Source organism: Ichthyophthirius multifiliis (assembly GCF_000220395.1).
Source record: "Ichthyophthirius multifiliis unplaced genomic scaffold scaff_1120509249474, whole genome shotgun sequence".
Classification (NCBI taxonomy): domain Eukaryota; phylum Ciliophora; class Oligohymenophorea; order Hymenostomatida; genus Ichthyophthirius; species Ichthyophthirius multifiliis.
The window spans coordinates 22933-36283 of NW_004087677.1; the positions used below are offsets into that span (position 1 = coordinate 22933).

General features: G+C 17.1%; 3 protein-coding genes across 3 annotated transcripts, besides 26 other annotated features; 1 reads left to right on the forward strand and 2 right to left on the reverse strand. All coding sequences in view use genetic code 6, as the record gives it.

The window, feature by feature from the left end:
- Positions 1-81: part of a microsatellite that runs on past the window's edge.
- Positions 3-81: a microsatellite.
- A 36-nt stretch (positions 82-117) lies between these two features.
- Positions 118-168: a microsatellite.
- Positions 169-1156: 988 nt separating this feature from the next.
- Positions 1157-1224: a microsatellite.
- Positions 1175-1242: a microsatellite.
- Positions 1175-1243: a microsatellite.
- Positions 1178-1228: a microsatellite.
- Positions 1244-1448: 205 nt separating the features above from the next.
- Positions 1449-1495: a microsatellite.
- A 420-nt stretch (positions 1496-1915) lies between these two features.
- Positions 1916-1954: a microsatellite.
- A 677-nt stretch (positions 1955-2631) lies between these two features.
- On the reverse strand, positions 2632-3522 carry IMG5_007250 (serine esterase, putative; the record flags this gene model as incomplete). Its single annotated transcript, XM_004039821.1, has 2 exons — positions 2632-3059; positions 3234-3522. The coding sequence occupies 2 exons, from the start codon at positions 3520-3522 to the stop codon at positions 2632-2634; spliced, it is 717 nt and encodes a 238-aa protein (XP_004039869.1).
- Positions 3122-3178: a microsatellite.
- Positions 3122-3223: a microsatellite.
- Positions 3523-4335: 813 nt separating the features above from the next.
- Positions 4336-12147, forward strand: IMG5_007260 (hypothetical protein; the record flags this gene model as incomplete). The annotated part of the gene is made up of 18 exons (XM_004039822.1): positions 4336-4338; positions 4778-4847; positions 5984-6605; positions 6722-6866; positions 6986-7099; positions 7158-7382; positions 7426-7623; positions 7766-8339; positions 8470-8772; positions 8830-9025; positions 9163-9703; positions 9797-9989; positions 10039-10148; positions 10227-10379; positions 10449-11069; positions 11183-11484; positions 11550-11666; positions 11790-12147. The coding sequence occupies 18 exons, from the start codon at positions 4336-4338 to the stop codon at positions 12145-12147; spliced, it is 4845 nt and encodes a 1614-aa protein (XP_004039870.1).
- Positions 4974-5019: a microsatellite.
- Positions 5943-5979: a microsatellite.
- Positions 6618-6656: a microsatellite.
- Positions 6631-6701: a microsatellite.
- Positions 6904-6951: a microsatellite.
- Positions 6911-6974: a microsatellite.
- Positions 7654-7715: a microsatellite.
- Positions 7657-7758: a microsatellite.
- Positions 9036-9126: a microsatellite.
- Positions 11696-11777: a microsatellite.
- Positions 12148-12282: 135 nt separating the features above from the next.
- Positions 12283-12312: a microsatellite.
- Positions 12312-12608, reverse strand: IMG5_007270 (hypothetical protein; the record flags this gene model as incomplete). The annotated part of the gene is made up of 1 exon (XM_004039823.1): positions 12312-12608. One exon carries the CDS (start codon positions 12606-12608, stop codon positions 12312-12314), a length of 297 nt encoding a protein of 98 aa, XP_004039871.1.
- Positions 12609-12725: 117 nt separating this feature from the next.
- Positions 12726-12763: a microsatellite.
- Positions 12764-13321: 558 nt separating this feature from the next.
- Positions 13322-13351: part of a microsatellite that runs on past the window's edge.
- Positions 13345-13351: part of a microsatellite that runs on past the window's edge.
- Positions 13348-13351: part of a microsatellite that runs on past the window's edge.

Below are 13351 nucleotides of genomic sequence, written 5' to 3' on the forward strand. Positions count from 1 at the left end.
TAATATATTAAATATATATAATATATATATATATATATATAAATATATATTTTTATATATATATATATTTATTAAATATATGTCAGTCTATATAAATTTTAGAATAACTTTTTCATATAAATATATAAAAAATCAAAATTAAATATATAATAAAATAAATAAAATATAATTTTTATTAAATAAATAGTGATTAAATGAAATAAGATAAAATTTTAGTTTAAGATAATAAAATTATAGAAATTAGTATGAAATAGTCTCTTAAGGAAAATAAAACAAATATAAAGTATTTTTATTAATAATGGTAAAGTAATTGTAAAATATTATTTAATGGATCAATTTTAACTGGGTAATATAAAAATTCTTTATATATATAAATTTTAAAAATTCAAAAATAGTTCAGAGAATATAAATTTTATAGGAACTTTCATACTTACAAATTTGTTATCTTGTATAAATTACATTGTATGCGAAGAGGTATGATAAAATTAAAATTAAAAATGAGATAATTTAACTTATGAATTTGCAATTAATTTTTTATAATTAAATTTAAACTTTTTTTAATGTAATAAAAAATAAATAATATTAATTAAAAATAGATTGAGAGTTTATTATTTATAATTTTGTTAACAGTATTTATTTTTTTGACAAACTTTTTGATGTTTTCTTGTTTTTTTACAGATCCTGGTATTATTCCAAGAATTGTATAATATAAATAAAAATTTTAATTAATCAATTATAAAAATCCGATTCATAAAATAATTAAATTTTATATATTTAAAAAATAAAAGATAGGTAAATCAGAAATTAATAAAGATTTGATAAATATTCCTATAAAATAAAATTTAATCATATAAGATTTTTAGGATATGCCTAAATAAAATTTGACAATATTAAAAAGCCATCTTTTGGAATTAAAATTTTGTCAAACATGTATAAAATAAATTAATTCAAATTATTAATATATTTATTTTAAAAAGGCTTTATATGGAGACCTATAAGGTCTAAACATTGTTCTAAATGTGATAATTGTGTTGAAAAATTTGATCATCATTGCCCTTGGTTAGGTATTTGTATAGGCAAAAGGAATTATAAGTATATTAAATCAAATATTTTAAAAAAAGAAATAATTAATATATTTTATAAAAATAATGAAAAAATTTATATTTTATTTTTATAATTTATTATATTTAATTTAATTTGTTTTATTTTATTTTATTTTATTTTTTTAATTAAAGTTTATTTTTAATAGATATTTCTTTCTTTATATTTTTAATTTAACTATATTATGCTTAGTTGGTATATCTTTGAATATATAAATTTTGATTATTAATCTAATTTAATAAAATGAAACAATTTAATAATAATATAAATCTATAGCTTTACTTTTTATTATAGTATTTGTAAAAAAAAAATCAAAAATATATAAAATAAAAAAAGAATTATAATGATTTTTTTATATTTAAAAGTTTTCTTTTTTTATTTTAAGATTTTTTTTATTCCATAATTATCTAATTATTAAAAATAAAACGACTAACGAACACTTAAAAAAAAGATGGAAAAACTTAAGCATTAATCCTTTTTTTAAGTGAGAAATTTATTATAAAAATATTTTTAAAATTTATATTTTTTTTAGTAATTTCTTTAGTAGTTTCTATAATGTTATATTCAAACAAATAACTCCTAGTTTAATTTTTTTAAAGAAATAGCTTTATCATAATCCTTACTATTTTTAAATTGAAGAATTATTATAGGATGAATAAAGTATTGTAAATACATTACAAAAATAAGCATAATAGCAAAAATCAGAAAACAGTAATAAATAATCAGTTACTGATTGTGATATAAGTTATAATAGTAATTTTCATATACATTTTTTTAAAAGTTTATTGTTCTTTATTTAAAAAAAAGTAATCTAATAAAGTTAAAATATAAAAGGATAAATTTAAAATTAAAATTAATCTAAAAAAGTTATAAATGTTGAACAAACAGATAATTAAAAATAAAATACTAATAAATCTAATTAACCTAATATATTTATTTAAAATTTATCTTTAAAACAAGTAAAATAAGTTTTAAGAGGCTAAAGTTCTGGAAAAAATAGAAATTTATAAAGCAGTTGTCCAATATTTTAAAATAAATTGTATTAATAAAATGTTAATATTATAAAAACTACCTTAAATTAAAAAAATAATGTAATTTTTTTTTAAGATGATTCAGATATTGAATTAAATTAAATATAAAAAATTAATTCGATAATATATAATTCTAATAATATGTAAAAAATAGATAAAATTAATAAGGAAAAAGATATTTTAAACACTTATAATGAAAATAATAAATAAATTTTAAAAGAAATTTAATAAATTTAATTAAATAAATGAAAAAAATATAAAAAAATAAATAATATGTTATAAATATTTATTTATATATTAATATAAATAAAATTTTCATTCAAAAAAATAATCATAGTTATATACAAGCATTTTCATAAATGTCTAGTTTTATAAATATTGTAAATGTGCAGTTTTTCCTATCATATTATTGAAAGATCTAAATATTTTTATATATATATAAAATAAAATGATTTAAAATTAGATTAAAATATTTATATTTCAAATAAATATATATATATCAATTATTACTTATTTTTAATTTAGAAATTTACATCAATACGATGAAGTTTTTTATTTTTTAAATTTTATAAAATATTAGTTACCATTTCATTATATATTTAACAATTCCTAAATTAAATTATAATTTATTTTTTTTAAATAAAAAATACGCATCTTAATTTTAGGATTATGAACATTTTTATATCCTAGCTGAAGAATAAGAAACATAAGAATCTTATAAACTACTAAAAACAACTACATTTTCAAAGTAGTTTAATCCCTAAAATAAATATATAAAAAAAATATGTAAATAATTTATGATAAAAAAATAAAAAACAGGTTAAGTAGAAAGAGAATATATATATGTATTCTTAATATCTTTTGCATCAGATAATGTTAATTAATTAAGACAAGTCTATTTACTAAATTTTTTCATTATCCATAACCCTATGGTATATATGTAAAAATTATATATATGTATTTGTATGAATATAAAATTATAAATAAGAATATATATATATATATATATAAATATATATTTATATAATATATATATATATTTATATTAATTATTATATAATTTTTTATATATTTAAATATTTATATGTTTAATAAAATAACCTGCGTCTACTATTTTATTAGTTTAATACATATTTCCAACATGAGGTGTAGAAAATGTCATAAAAGTATAAAATTTATTATAATATTTTTACAAATATGGAATACATGCTCTTATTATTAAACCTCCTAATGAATATCCTAAAAAGCTTATTCTTTTTATTTTTTTAAATAATAATAAATATTTTTTTTATTATAAATTTTTAATTAGATATTTCTTTACATTAAAGACTTTTTATGAATAATTTTATTTCTTCTGCTAATCTTTAACCCATTTCCGAAATGTTTCCATCTGTTTTATTCTCATTTGAACTAGAACATAAACATATACTATTAGGATACTTAATAATCAAATTATCTTTAATTAACCTCATATCATATTAATCACCTTAATATCCATGTACAAAAACAAATATATGTTTTTCTCCTCTATTAAGTTAAATATTAAAATCTTATTTATTTTTATAATTACTATATATTCACCGGATTTTTAATGTTTTCTTGATATCTAATTAATTTTTATTTTATTCAAGTTCGTATATTTCTTCGAATAAAATCGGACATAAATTTTAATCTGAAAATAAAGATAAATCTAGAATATCTTATTATTGTATTTATTAGTTATTTGTTTATTCTTTTTTCCTATATTCAGATGCTATTTTGCAGTTATTCTTTCCTACATTTTGTTCTTCGTTATTTGCTAAGTTGTCTACTATTATTTTGTTTTTGAATATTGCTTCACCTAGTTTTATTTTATTATTTTTAGTGTATTGCAACTTTAAATATTCTTTTATTTATTTTTGATTTTTTTTTATTGTTTCTACAAAAAAATGCCATAATTCAAATTATATAGCTGCTAAATTTAAAAAATCCTATTTTTATTATTTATTAATTAAAATTTATATTTTATTTTTAAAAATTATTTTCAGTTATTTTTTTATATTTTATACTAATTATATATCATTTGATATTTAATCTTTTATTTATTTTTGGGTAAAATCATAATATTCTGATATATTAAATTTTTATTTAAAGTCTATTTATTGTTAAGATTAATTTTATTATTATTAAATCTATGTTTAATATTTTTTTAAAAAATTAGGTTATGGTATTTAATAATTTAAAATCTTTTTTTATTTAGATAAGAAATTATTCAAATAAAATTTATTTTTATTTACTTATTCTATTATATCTTTAAATTCATTTTAAAAATGTTTAAATATATTAGCAAATCTATTTTAAAATATATAAAACCCTTATCTAAAGGTATTTATATATGCATCGTAAAAAATATTAAGTTATTCTTTTTAAACTAAAAAAAAAAAAATTAATAGTTTTTTCTTATTGTAAATATACAATTTTTCGTTGATTTTTTAAGAAAATCTTTAAATGATTTTATACAATTATTATTATTATATGTCGTATCTGTTTATAAAGTTGCTGTTTCTAATTCTGTTTCTATTATAAGGTCGGCATTATCAACTCTGAATTTTAAATCTTTTTTATTTTAATATAATTAAAATATTATTATAAAAATATTTTATTAGATTTAACCTAAAAATATAGTATGTATTGTTACATTTACTAAGCATGTGTTGTTTTAATCAAATATTACAGGTATATATTCATGTATACCTTTTTATTTTTTACAAAAATTAATTAAAACTTATAAAATATTTTTTTTTTCTTATAAAAAACACATAATAATAATAATAAATAATATTAACTAATAAATAATTTATTATTATTTTATTCTATAAATATATTTTATATCTATCATTATTTTATTTTTTTTATATTAACCTTTAAAACAATTTGTTAATTTGCTTTTAAAAATAGATATAGGATTTAATTAATTATATATCATATCTCCATACGACTTTTCGGAGGTTAAAATAGATAAATCGGCATAAGAAAGTTCTACAATAAAATATAAATTGTCATCCTATAAATTTGGAAAAGCATTTAATTCTAAACGAAATTAACATATGTCATTAATATCAATTTCTTATTCAATATATTTGATTATAAAAAGTTTGCTAAAAAAATCTGTATCATATAATTTCCCATTTCTAATATAATTTTCCTTTTTAGAGCCCATATTATTTTTATTTTATGATATATCGAATATTGAATATGGTTATGAATATATTTTCTCATATTCTTTTTTTTTTTAAAAAATATATATATATATATATATATTTTTTTAAAATCTACATTATTATTAGTTGTTTGAATTATTTTGATTTTAAACTTGGACTTCTTAGTATATTTAAGCTTTTAAATTATATATCCCTTATTTATATAATCCTATATTTTTAAAAGTATGAAAATTAATTAAAATTTCTAATGAAGCTTTTAAAGACATATATTAAATTTTAATATTAATAATTAAATATAAAATATTAATTATAATAAAAAATAATTAATAGAAATAAAATTAATTTAAATATATTTTATAAAATATTATTTCTTTAATTTTTTTAATAATAAAATACATAATAAAGAGATAAAAATTAAAACAAAAAAAAAATTTTTTTTTTTAATATATCTTAAAATATTTATAATATTTTTAATTTTTTTTTCAAACTTGAATAATAAAAAAAAAAAATGGATAAAATAAAAGAAACATAAAATGACTTTTAAGTATTTGCCTCAAGTTTAACCCATTTTTTTAAAAATGAATAAAAAAAAGAATACCAAGTACAAGGTATAAATAATATAACAAAAATAAATAATAATAAAAAAAAAAGTCACAATTATAGAAGCAAGGAATTTAATATCAAGTAGTGCCGATGGATCAGATCCATTCATAAAAATAACAGTCGCAAATTTAGCTCCATAAGTAACCGATATGAAAAATAATGCAAATACAGTTGTATTTAATTAGTCATTTACATTTACCAATTTAAGACTAAGTGATGTCGAATTTGAAGGCACGGAAATTTTAATTTAAGCATTTAGTTAAAATCCATTTCGTTAAAATGAATTAATAGGACAATAATCAATAGGAATTTCTACTTTATATAGAAGTAATAATCATGAGCTTTTTAAGGTTTGGTTGCCTTTAATAAATCCTTAGTTTGGTATTTAAGAAAGAGGATTATTATTGGTTTCATGTTATATAATAGGAACTAATGATAGACCTCCTGTACATGATATAAATGAATATAATGAAGAAGATGATGAATAATATAATTTTATAAATATACCAGATGATTAATTAACAATGGAATAAATAGAATTAAAAAAATTAGCTAAAAGAGGTGTTGTAACCTTAAATAGACCGGTATTACCTTAAGAATAATTTCAATTGATTATTGCAATAGCTAAAGGGGAAGATTTTCCAATTCTTTCTTATAATTCTTGTGATTCGTATATTTTAAATAATAATAATAAATATTATTAATATAATAATTATTATTATTATTATTATTATTATTATTATTATTATTATTATAATTTTTATTAAAATAATATTTTAAAAATAGATTTATTTCTAGCAGAGTAGGTAGTAATGTACTTGCAACTTAAGTATTTAAAAATACTTAAAAACCTAGTTTTTAATTAAAGTTTATTTTTCCCATTCATATTCCAGTATTTAATGATAAAATTGTTTTAAGAGTTTGGGATAAAGTGCTATTAAAATTAAATTATAAAATTATAAAAATAAATATATATATTTATATTTATATATATATTATATATTTATATTTATATAATTTTTTTTTATATTTTTATTTACCATTAAATAGAGAAAATTAACGGCAGATAACTTTATTGCTAGTATACCTGAAATACCTAATTCTAATGATTGGTTTAATATTAATACTTTAATTTCAAGGGGTGGAACTATGCCTTTTAAATGGGTATAACATTAATTTTTTATTTTATTTTTTATTATAGAACTTTTTTATATAATTAAAGTATCATTTATATGGAATACCTCTAGAAGAAAGGACTGGAGAATTTGATTAATTAGTAAATGGAAAAGTGAAATAAATTGAAGGGTCAGCTTACTTTGGCAGAATTTTAATTTCTTTATCTATTTCTCCTAATAATAATGCTTCCGTATAAATATAAAATCTTACTATTTATAAAGAACCGTAATTATAAAGATATATTTTAAGAGTTGATACATATGAAATATAAGTAAAAAAAAATGTTATTATTTTAACTTACGAATATATAAAAGAGTTTATAAGATTGTGGAGATTATATTATTGTGTAAATTTCTTTTGCTGGAAAAACATTAAGAAGTAAATATTGTAAAAAAGTCAAAACTAAAGATAATAAATCATTATAAAATTAATAAAAGAAAAAAGAAAATATACAAAAAGTTTATATATATGAATGGAAATAATCTCATACTGCGATAGAAGAAGAATTAAAAGTATAAAAAAATTAAAATTTAAATATTTGAATATATATATATATATATATATATATATATATATATATATATTTATATATGTATTATTATATTGTTATATTAATTCTAATATTTTTTTTATATATTTATATATTTTAAATAGATTGACATTCCTTAAGATGAAGATTAATAACCTGATGTTATAATATCCTTAAAATCTGTTTAATTAGATAAAAATAAAATAACTATAAAAGACAAAGAAGTCCGTTTAGCTTATATGCGAATAAAAGCTTAATCAAATGATTTAAAGGATGAATATCCTAAATGGTATTAAATGAAACCTATAAAATATAGTACATTTTTTGAAATTCATTCACATGCTTTATTAAATGTAGAGTTAAAAACTGAAAACTTGGCTAAAAGTAAACCTAGGCATCATTTTAAAAGAAATATTAAAGTTTTTTATATTTTTAAGGCTTATATTTATGGAGCATATGATTTATGTCCAAATGAATTTTCTGAGAATATTTTATGCGAAATGTTTATGTAATTAGGCATTAAATAGATACCAGTAGTTAAAGGAAAATAAGGTAAAAATGTTATTTGGAATGTCTTTATTTAAGATGAAATTTAATTAGATGAAAAATTAGAATTCTCTTCAAATATTATTTTAAATTTTACAAATCTTAACGCTAAAGGAATTATGGGAACTAATTATTTAGTTGATTAATCAATAGGTTTAAATCTATAAATTTAATAAATTAATATAAATATATATAATAATATAAAATATTTGTATATTTAATTTTTTATTTTAATATTTTTTGTTAAAAAAAAAAAAAGGATAAATTACTATAAAATCATCAGAATGTGAAGTTTAAGTAGATAAATTTTTTGATGGATATACTGAAATTAATTAAAATTATTAATTTTATCATATAATGAAAAACGGAATGTGTAATGGTAGAATTTTAGCTTCTTTTTAACTTTTTAAAAAAGATCAATAAATATAAACTGATTACACTAATGAATATATAGGTAAAATATTAGATAGTAATTAATTTAATTTTACTTAAATAATTTTTCCTGTTATTGGAATTAGAAATTTGCCTTTCCCTTTAAAAAATCCATAATTGATTCTAAGAATTGCATAGCCTGATTTAAAATTCTGTTTAGAAAAAAAAAAAAGAGACGAAAAAAAATAAAAAAAAGAATATTTTTATGAAGCAAAAATAGATATTTTATAGAATTAGTAAGATCAACCACAATATGCACCTTCAAATAAATTATATTCAAATCCCAATTTCTGTTATTTATTGAAAAATCATATTTCTGAACCAATTAAAATACCTATTGATGTTCGTTTTTTGCCTTAATTAGAAATTGAATTAAGAGAAAAAGATAATTTATAAAATTAAGTTAGGTTATAAACAATATATATATATATATATATTTATTTATTTATTTATATAATATATATATATATATATAAATATATATTTAAATATATAAATCTATATATATTTATCTATTATTATTTTTTTATTTAATTTAATATAGATATTATACAGCTATTAATATTATATAATTTATACCTTGGATAACAAATAATGTTTATTATAGTGAAGTAATGTAATTATTTGAAATGGGGAAAATTAGCCATTTGATAAATTTGTAAGAAAATAAAGAATTAATATCATAATAAATGTGTGAACTTAAATAAAGATCAAATGATAAAGATAATAGAAATATTCTTGATGAAAATTTTAGAAAAAGTGTTGATGAATTTATTAATTTAGAACATAATTAAAATACTCTAAATACAAAAATTGATATTTAATAATAAGATTAATTACCTTTAAATTAAGCAAAAGAAGAAAAATAATAATTAATTGCTTAATAAGATTAATAATAATAATCTGTTTACAATACTTATAATAATATTACCAATAACAATGATGAAAAAGTTCTTAGTTTATCTATGATTTCTTAAAAAGTTTAACTTTAAAATTCCGAAGAAAATTAATTATAATTATCGAGTTATGATTTAGTTTAGTCTTTTAAAAATGCATAATTTTAAAGATCTATTAAATTTGAAAAAGTAAAAAGAATTATTATTTTTAACTAAAGAAATATTATTTTTTACTTTTTTTTAAATAAAAACTTTATTTTATTTTTAATTAATTATAAATAGAATTAGGAAGATGAATAACTATTTTAATTAGAAAGAAATTAATAAATTAATGAACTAAAAAAATAATTAATTGAATTAAATACTTCCAAATAAGAAACCAAATAATAATAATTAAAGATTTTAAGAGATATTGAGACTATAAAAAAACAAAAAGTTGTAGAAAGTTAATTTCTCGAGCAAGATGAAGATTAAGGTTTTTTTGTTTGTTATTTATATATATATATATACGAAAAATAAAATAGTTTTAGAAAATTTTGATTATGGAAGAGAAGTTTAATTTTAACCAATGTCTTAGTTATTATAAAAAAATATTCCTTATTTATAATTTCCTTTATTTTAAATAGGAAAATCTGTAAAAGAATTAAAAAAATAATCATCATTTATATATATATTAAAATATTTTTATTTAACAAAAATAAAATAAAAAAAGAATGGAGGATAAGGAATACCTACAAATGCTGTATTAAAAGCTCATTTAAAAATAAAAAAAATATCCGAAGAAGAAGTAAATTAAGAAAAAACAACAAGAAGGACTAATTAAAAAAATTAATCTTAAGAAAACTCGATACGATCAATCAAATCAGTATTTTTTTTGTTTTCTCTTAAAATAAATAAATAAAAATAAACTATTTTATTTTTTAAATAAAAAAAGGTCAAATCATATACTTCATCTAATTTAAGAAATACAACATTATTAAATTAATGTTTAATAAAATACAAACTAGAAGAAGATGATTAATAATATCCTTTTGACATTTTCAAAAAGGAATTTTTATAATTTTTTAGTTAATAATATCCTTTAAAACTTCGTGTATATATTCTCAGATGTACAAATTTGAGCGCATAAGAAGAAAGAATCTAAGCTTATCATCTTTTAGCAGGTTTAAAAGCTACATGTTCTGCTTCTGCATATCCAATGCTTTAAGTAGGTACAGGGAAGTCCGAATAGGGGAGAATTGATATTGTCAAAATGATAAAAGATGACTAATCGGTTGCTAAGGATACTTTGAATCCTGAATTTTTCAAAATGTACGAATTGGATGCTTTTTTACCAGAAGATTGGAATTTAATAGTTAATATAATGAATAAAGGAACCTTAATGGATTCTTTAATAGGATAATTTGAAATTGATTTAGAAGATAGGGTACTAGGGTAGACTGATTTGAGAAAAAAATAACATATGAAGTCTATTTAAATAAATATTAAGATTAAGTAGAAATTCTTAAATATAAGTAATAAGATGGAACAGGAGCAAAAAGAGAAAAATATGAAAGTAAGATAAATGAGCTTTAAAGTAAAATTGAAGCTTTTAATAAAGATTTAAAATTGCCAGTTGAATATATTGAAGTAATTTTTTTATTTTTTTTTTAAATAAAATAAAAAAAGCTTAAACATCCTTGTAAAAAAACATGTTAAGGAACAGTAGAAATGTTTATTGAACCTTTTCCAGTTGATATAGCCAGAATAATAGATCCTTCGAATATATAAAAGCCTTCTCCTTTAGAATTCGAGATAAGATTAATTGTTTGGGAAGTATTTAATGTTCCTCTTAATTAAGATAAAAAACCTTTAAGCATGTATGTATCAGTAGCTTTAGATGGAAACGCTAATATTAATGGAGAAGAAATTATTAAACAAACTGATGTTCATAATGGTTCAGAAGATGGTAATGGAGTTTATAATTATAGGTACTTTTATATATATGGATAAATATAAAATTATTATTATTATTTTTAAAAAAATAAAAAAATAGAATGGTGTTCCCATTTTGTATTCCATGTCTTTTTCCTAGATTAAGAATTTAAGTTTTTAATTTTTCAACTGTTGGTTCAGATGAAAATTTAGGAGAAACCGTTATTACTTTAAAAAAGTAAATTTTTTTTAAAAAAACTAAAACAAATATATAGATTATATACAATTATATTATATATAATATATATATATATATATATACATATATATATAAATATATATATAATATTTTTAATAAAAGAGCTTTAAGAAAGTTAAGATTTGAAGGTTCTTATTAATTATCTAGTACAAAATATTAATTAGAACATCCATTACATTAAGGTTCTAGGGGTGAATTATAAATTTCAATGAGTATAGTTTCAAAATAATTAGCTGAATCTTAACCTGTAGGGGAAGGTTAAGATGATCCTAATGAAAATCCTTTTTTGGAAAAACCGAAAGAAGGAAGAGGAATTGCAAATTTTTTAAAAGGAACTTCTTTTGATTTAGGATTGTGGAAAATGATCGGGTGGAAATTACTTATTTATTTAGGAGGTGCTTTTTGTTCAATTGCTATTTCTCTTATTTTATTTTATAAACCAGGAATTTTAGTTAAATGAAGATATTTTTTAATATTTTATATTAATTTAATACTACGTATAAATATATATATATATTATAAAATAAAATTATTTATTAAAAAAAAGATGAAAAAAAAAAATAAAATATATATATATATATACTAAATATATGTCTTTTTTGTTTTTTTGTTTGTTTGTTTTTTTCATAATTTGGGTTATGGTAAATCCCAATTAGGTGCAATTTTGGTTAATTCAGTAATGTATTTATTCATAGAATCTTCTTTTGATAAATTTCCTAGGGCTTTCCATGCATCATATTTAGCTCTTTCTATTATTTTTAAACGGGATGGTTAAGATCCTTTACATTGTCCTTATTTTGCTTGTTAAAAAAGAGCATAAAATGTTAATTTTTATTAATTTGTTAATTCTACTGGAGGATGACCTTTGGGAGGTTCTTTAATGAAATTTAATGCTTTATTAAACTTTTCTTCAATAGTCATTATTTTTATTTTTTTCAATCTTTTTTATTTATAGAAAAAAAAATCAACTTATTTAATTAAATATTTTTTTATTTAAAAAGAATATATATATATATATATTTATTTTATACTTAAATTTAAAAAAATGAAAAATAAAAAAATAAAAAAAGAAAAATTTAATAATGGACATTCCTTTTTGGAATATTTAAAATAAGAACACAATATTCCTTTACATGAATAAAACCCAAAACTAAAAAAAGCCAAAAGTATCCATCCAAATTTAGAAGATGAAATAAATGATCTAGAAGAAAATAAATAAGTATATGTGATAAAAGATATTAATAAAAATCGATATTATTTTGAAAGAAATCCTGAATTTGAAATAAGTGGAACAATCCCATAGGAATTTCTAGTTCCTTAAATAGACAAAACTATATAAAAAGAAAAAATTGTCCAAAAAGATGGTTAACTTTAATAAAGTTTAGAAAAACTTTAATAAAAAACGAATTGTTTTCATAAATTTTCTAGATAAATAATTAAAGTATAATTTGGTGATATGTTTAAAGATTAAAATCAAGATTAGACTTAAAATAAGAGATTTGAGTGTTTTAATAAATTTGTTTTTGAATAAAAACCGGAATTGAAAAAAATTTATGAGTCGTTTTTTATGGATTAAAAAAAATGAAAAAAATAAAATAAAAAAATTGTTTATAAATTATCATTTTAATAATTTGTATAAATATATATATTTATAAGATATATTA